At 46.3% G+C, this 7,263-nt stretch overlaps 1 protein-coding gene across 1 annotated transcript; it reads right to left on the bottom strand.

The window, feature by feature from the left end:
• Positions 1-855: 855 nt before the first annotated feature.
• On the bottom strand, positions 856-1,217 carry LOC116983519 (small integral membrane protein 11A-like). Its single transcript, XM_033037332.1, has one exon. The coding sequence runs from the start codon at positions 1,085-1,087 to the stop codon at positions 914-916; it is 174 nt and encodes a 57-aa protein (XP_032893223.1). The 5' UTR covers positions 1,088-1,217; the 3' UTR covers positions 856-913.
• Positions 1,218-7,263: the final 6,046 nt, after the last annotated feature.

Below are 7,263 nucleotides of genomic sequence, written 5' to 3'. Positions count from 1 at the left end.
CCTCCCCCATTCACCCCTCAAGCTTCCTCCATGCTCCCTATCTCCCTCACTCAACCCTCCTCCCTCCCTCCTCTTCTCCCTGTCATTCCTCCTATCTCCGCCTCCATCCATCTCTCCCTCCTTCCCACCTCCCTATCTCCTCCCTCAAACATTCCATCCTGGTCGAAAGAATATAACAATTGTGCTTATATTCACTGGAATTTAGGATGACAGGGGAACTTATCAAAACAAATAAAATTCTTAAGGGATTGAACAGGCAAGAGCAGGAAAAATGTTCCCGATGTTGAGGAATCCAGAACCAAGGTCACAGTTTAAGAATAAGGGGTAGGCCATTGAGGACTGAGATGAGGACAAACCTTTTCACCCAGAGAGTAGTGAATCTGTGGAATTCTCTGCCACAGAATGCAGTGGAGGCCAATTCACTGGATGTATTCAAGAGTTGGATAGAGCTCCTAGAACTAACGCAATCAAGGCAATATGGGTAGAAGGCAGGAACGGGGTACTGATTGTGGATGATCAGCCATGGTCATATAGATAGAATGCCTCGAATGGCCTGCCTACTCCTGCATGTTTCCTCGCCTCCCCTTAACCATCCGCCCATCAGTCAGCGTTGAACCCGCCCTCCACTGCCCCTCCCACGCTGATTAGCCACGTCGGCCGTCAGTCAATAATTATCACGCCCACTATCGTCCCAGCCGTTGATCGTCGTACAGTTGCCCTCCCCCATTGGCCCACACCACCGTCAGTCAGTGCTTGCCTCGCCCTCCCATCCAGGGATTGGACGAAGGTCCGGTTCATCGGCGCCTGATTGGCTGCGACCGCCGTCAGTCAGCGGTTGTCCCGCCCTCCCATGTCCCGCCCCCCGGGCCCAAGCTTTCACTCACGGCCTCCTCCTCCTCCTCCGCCGCGGCCTCTAGCGCCGCTTGTCGCTGTCTCCCACCGCAGCCGCCGCCTCCGCCGCCAGCCGCAGCCGCCGCGCCTGCCAGCGCTTGGCCCCGATGAAGGCCAGGCAGAGGAGCAGCGACTTGGCGGCAAGCAGGTAGAGGAGGAAGGGCACGTTGTCGAGGACCCGCCAGTTCGTCGCCATCTCCCTCCTCCTCCCGTCTCATTGTCCCCGCCCCCGCGGGGAGTGACAGGGAGAGGGGCCAATGGACGGGCAGGAACCCACCCTCTTCGGAAGGCGATTGGTCGCCTGTCCCTCTTCATGCCCCTCTTCCCGCTGATGGACGGGTGCTGGAGCCAATGGACGGGAACAACCCACCCCTTTTCCTCAGGGGGGGGGGGGGCAATCGGGAACTTGGTCCCGCCTCTTCCCTCTGGCTGACCGCAGCAGCCGAGGCCAATGGGGACAGTGACAGTGATAGGATCTGGTGTCTGGTGTCTGGTGTCTGGTGTCTATGGGTGGAGAGGAGAGGAATCCACCCGCATTGCACAGCATCTCATATTTCGCTTGGGCAGCTTACAGCCCAATGATATTAATGACTTCAAGTAACCCCGGCATTCCCCCCCCTCTCTCTCTCTCTATATATAGGGTGATTTCACGAAAGGTCACTGGAGCGTAAATCCCCACCCACGTGACCGAAAATTTAAACTGGGGAACAGGCGTCACTTCCGGTACATGTTAGTGAATGGGAAAACACGCACTTTCACACCCGTTAAAAACATCGAAAACGGCCAGTTTTTGAGCTGCAATTTACTGAGCCAGTCGGGGTGACCGTGAGGAACAGCTACCTAAATTTACAGTCCAAAAAAATGATAGAAACTAAGGTAAATTTAAGAGGGAGCTGAAGGGGCCAAAACGGCGGAAGTTGATAGCGGACATTTTTCGTGGAGATTTAAAGATCCAAAATATCGGGAATTATCGCGTTTGCTCGCTGCATTTCATCAAAAGTGGCATTATTGGCTTTGTTATCTTTATTCATTTGTTAGATGAAAAGTATTAAAAGTTAGAAATCCGTCAGTAAAATTGCAAAATCGCCCATGGTTCTCGGGTGGGTTTTAACATGCAAAATGAAAACGCTTCTGAAGCTCCATTCACCATTTAAATAATCGTAAACTCTCAATGCGTTTGGAAATCAATTTTACTCAGATGCAAGCTAAGGAATGGGATAATTCTCAGCTGTTGGACAAAATCAGGAGATTTTTGTATTTGCCAGAATATATTCCTCAATGTTTCTTGTTTAAAGCCTGCACAATCACCCAAACTACTTATTTATTTTTCATCTAATAACAGACAAGCCTGCAGCATGGAATGATGTCAACAATCCTGATTGGGCACCCACTGTGAGCAGGATAGACAATATGCACAAGAACGCCATTGAGAAATATATTCTGGCAAATAATAAAATCTCCTGATTTTGTCCAACAGCTGAGAATTATACCATTCCTTAATAATAATAATAATGGATGGGATTTATATAGCGCCTTTCTAATACTCAAGGCGCTTATTCCTTAGCTTGCATCTGAGTAAAATTGATTTCCAAACGCATTGAGAGTTTACGATTATTTAAATGGTAAATGGAGCTTCAGAAGCGTTTTCATTTTGCATGTTAAAACCCACTCGAGAACCATGGACGATTTTGCAATTTTACTGACGGATTTCTAACTTTTAATACTTTTCATCTAACAAATGAATAAAGATAACAAAGCCAATAATGCCTTACTTTTGATGAAATGCAGCGAGCAAACGCGATAATTCCCGATATTTTGGATCTTTAAATCTCCACAGAAAAAGGCCGCTAGCACTTCCGCCGTTTTGGCCCCTTCAGCTCCCTCTTGTATTTACCTTAGTTTCTATCTTTTTTTTGGACTGTAAATTTAGGTAGCTGTTCCTCACGGTCACCCCGACTGGCTCACTTAATTGCAGCTCAAAAACTGGCCGTTTTTTGTATGTTTTTAATGGGTGTGAAAGTGCGTGTTTTCCCATCCACTAACATGTACCGGAAGTGACGCTTGTCCCCCAGTTAAAATTTTCGGTCACGTGAGTGGGGATTTACGCTCCAGTGACCTTTCATGAAATCACCCTATAGTAGCAATGTTACAAAATTCTGAGAATTAAAAAATCAAGTCTGCAATTTATCCCATCAGATAAAGCACAATAATAAGTTTCATTTGACACCCAATTCACTTTCATATCTGCATTATTAAAAAAAGTTTCGGCCATTTTCCTACTCGGAAATTAGCATCTTGTTACCTATTGATTTTCCATTGACTTAACACAAAAGCTGTGATCGAGGACAGTGAAATTAAGAGAACTGAAAGAAATTTTCAGTTATTATAGATTGAAGCATTCTGAAACAAATATTAAACAATCTTACTTGGATGACCTGAAATTAAAGCATATAATTAGTTAGTTACCCAATTGTAGGTAATTCCAAACTTCAATTACTAGATCTAAATATCTATCCATTTCTTAAGAAAAGATTAACATTTTTAAATAGCCTAAGTGTCCAAATAACATTCACAAAGAATTCACAATAAAACATGATTTTAAAATCTCATTTACATTAATTTATAGGCCAAATGGAAGGAATTTAGTGTTCAATTGCTGTAAATTAATGGCCATTTAAATCAGCTTTTGAGTGGGATCCTGTGGAACGCACTGGTTTGGAACGTTCCCATTGCGGTGGATTTGTACCCCAAATTCCCAGAAAAATACTGCGGGATTTAATGGGCCCCCAAATTAGCTACTCGCAACATAACATTTTGTATAAAGGGATCTTAAGAAGCGCTTTTTAATGTAAAAATAAACAACCTACCTTCGTTTGTCCCCTGTATGAGATCCGTCCCGTTGTCGGCGGTGGCGGGTTTAGAGGATGATTTTTAACCTACTATAACAATTAAATTAAACAATTCAACCTCGATTTGAATAGCCGAGAGAAAATCGCGTTTTAAACCCGCCCCCTCTCAAAGGCACCAAAATCGCGCACACGGGCAGCAACAGAACTGCAGCGCCGCTGAAGGTAGGTTTTGCAACATACCTACAAATAGCTAACAATGCCTGGTTCCTTTATCATTGATACTTTTTTTTGCATATTTTTCATTCATTGTTTTTTATCATAGAAACATAGAAAATAGGTGCAGGAGTAGGTCATTCGACCCTTCGAGCCATTCATGGCTGATCTCAATCAGAACCCCGTTCCAGCTTTTTCACCATATCCCTCGATTCCCTTAGCCTTAAGAGCTAAATCTAACTCTCTCTTGAAAACATCCAGTGAATTGGCCTCCACTTTCTTTTGTGGCAGAGAATTCCACAGTTTTTCCTCATCTCAGTCCTAAATTGCCTAACCCTTATTCTTAAACTGTGACCCCTGATTCTGGATTCCCCCAATATGAGGAACATTTTTCCTGCATCTAGCCTGTCCTTTAAAATAGCGGAGTCAGGGGATATGAGGAGAAGGCAGGAACGGGGTACTGATTGGGGCTGATCAGCCATGATCACATTGAATGGCGGTGCTGGCTCGAAGGGCCAAGACACAACAAGAACCAAGACACAACACAATTTATGCAAACATCCATCACAGCGAGGACGAGATGCGCTGTGATGGATGTTTGCGTAAATTGTGTTGTGTCTTGGTTCTTTTTCTTGTGTGTATGACTGCAGAAACAACATTTCGTTTGAACCTCAACGAGGTTCAAATGGCAAATAAATTGTATTGTATTGTAACTGGTCTAGTGGGGTGCCGCAAGTCTCAGTGCTGGGACCCGTTATTTACAATATTAACATAGAAACATAGAAAATAGATGCAGGAGGAGGCCATTCGGCCCTTCGAGCCAACACCGCCATTCATTGTGATCATGGCTCATCGTCCCCTGACAATAACCCGTGCCTGCCTTCTCCCCATATCCCTTGACTCCACTAGTCCCTAGAGCTCTATCTAACTCTCTCTTAAATCCATCCAGTGACTTGGGCTCCACTGCCCTCTGTGGCAGGAATTCCATAAATTCACAACTCTCTGGGTGAAAAAGTTTTTTCTCACCTCGCCTAACGATTTAGGCAAGGGAATTAATGTAAGATCTTCAAGTTTGCGGATGACACAAAGCTGGGTGGCAGTGTGAGCTTTGAGGAGGATGCCATGAAACTGCAGGGTGACTTGGATAGGTTGGGTGAGTGGGCAGAAGCATGGCAGATGCAGTATAATGTAAATAAATCGGAGGTTATCCACTTTTGTGGCAAGAACAGGAAGGCAGATTACTATCTGAATGATGTCAGATTAGGAAAAGGGGAGATGCGACGAGACCTGGGTGTCCTTATACATCAATCACTGAAAGTAAGCATGCAGGTAGAGCAAACAGTGAATAAAGCTAAAGGCATGTTTTCCTTCTTACGAGAGGTTTTGAGTTTAGGAGCAACGAGGTTGTACAGGGCCCTGGGGAGACCGCACCTGGAGTATTCTGTGCTGTTTTGGTCTCCTAATTTGAGGAAGGCAAAGACTTATCTCTCCCCTGCTCTCCCCATTCCCCTCCCGATGTCAGAGTTAAAGCCCCCGGAGGGCGATGGTAAGTGTCCCGCGGCCATTCAAAGCCGCGCCGGGCGATGATGCAAGGCCCCGCTCCAGGCACTCTTCAACCCCGCTACTAGGGCGGGTGAAGTCGCCGTTGCGGAAGCCCCGAAAAGCGGTCTCCCAGCAGGGACCTGCGGGCTCCCGGTGTTACTGTCTACCAGAACTGCGGTAAGCCTCCGAATCTCCGGGGTCGGGTCGCAGCCGAGCGCCACCACAGCTCCTCCTGCTCCGAACTCGGCCAGCTCCACGATGGTCCGCAGGCTCCGCGACTGGAGCCCCAGGTCGTTCCGGTTGGAGGCCGCTCCACGGTGCTCGGCCCCAACGACAACGGAGACCCGACAGAGAAAAGGTCGGGTTCTCCTTACAGGGAAAAGATTTTAAAGGTTTCCCCCACACACATACCCACACGCATACGCAAAAAAAATAAATAATAAAAACTACATTCAAACGAGACAAAAAATAATAAAAAGACAGGCGGACTGCAGAGGCCGCTGCGACGCGAGTCGCGCTGCCCACCGGAAACATGGGTGTTAGCCTGACATCGGTGGAGGGGTAGGCCCCCCTTGGTCATGACTGACCATGGGTGATGCATCCCAGTTGTCTGCCTGCTCCAAACCTCAGCTAGAGCAGCGTCGCTTACGATGATGTGTGGTCGGATGCAAGCCTGGGTGATGTCATATGGAGGACAGGCTGTTGCCCATGCAGCACGTCCCCCCTCTCCACATCACTGATTGATCCAAAGGAACAGCAGGATCGTTACAGTTTGGCACCAGCGCCGTCGCAGGAGCTGCCAGAGCGAGGTTGTAGACAACGATGAATTGCCTTAGGGGCTCTGACTCCGGATTTTCTTGAGGTTTACTCCAGGAGCCTTTTCCATGACTGGATAATGCCACAAGGCAGTGGTGGTTTTAAATCAGAGTTTTCCCTCTCCTAGATGGACTGCCTTCCCAGGCTGATGAGCACCATCTACCCGAGACTCGTGAGGGAGGGAGCGTCTACCTTCCCGTGCAGGTCTATAGCACCTGCCCACTGCCCATTGGTGGAGGGGAAGGTGCTGGAATCAATTATAAAAATGAAATAGCGGCACATTTGGATAGCAGTAGCAGGATCGGTCCGAGTCAGCATGGATTTACAAAGGGGAAATCATGCTTGACTAATCTTCTGGAATTTTTTGAGGATGTAACGAGGAAAATGAACAAGGGAGAGCCAGTGTACCTGGACTTTCAGAAAGCATTTGATAAGGTCCCATATAGGAGATTAGTAGGCAAAATTAGGGCACATGGTATTGGGGATACGGTGTACTAGGAGAAAGGTGACATACTATTTCATCTGAATTATAGGATTAATTTGACATTCACTCAGAACTGGTTCCACAAACAAGTAACAGTCTTTAAACTACACCCTCTTTTCTGTGACATTCACTCATAAATTTCCACACCTCATGCAATATGCGGAATTTCAGATATTCACACACATTAAAGCAATAACATTCTCACAAGAGTAAAACACAGTTATACACTCAAGGAAATCATGCAAAACTCTTAAAACCTTGATACCCCTAACAATGAGAAATTTACATTTTGATACATGATATTATCAGGCAAAGGCACTATGTCTTTGCTGTTGTGCTGCTAACCTTCACCAAGCTAGCTTTGCTGGCCAAGGTCAGTGCTCCACTAAATTTACCGACCAAGACATTTAAACAAATCATTCACCAAAAATGTTCATACTTTATTCATCAATACAACACATCCTGAAG

This window comes from Amblyraja radiata, chromosome 18 (genome assembly GCF_010909765.2).
Source record: "Amblyraja radiata isolate CabotCenter1 chromosome 18, sAmbRad1.1.pri, whole genome shotgun sequence".
NCBI lineage: Eukaryota > Metazoa > Chordata > Chondrichthyes > Rajiformes > Rajidae > Amblyraja > Amblyraja radiata.
The sequence above is the reverse complement of the archived record's forward strand: the minus strand, read 5'-3'. Positions and strand labels throughout refer to the sequence as shown.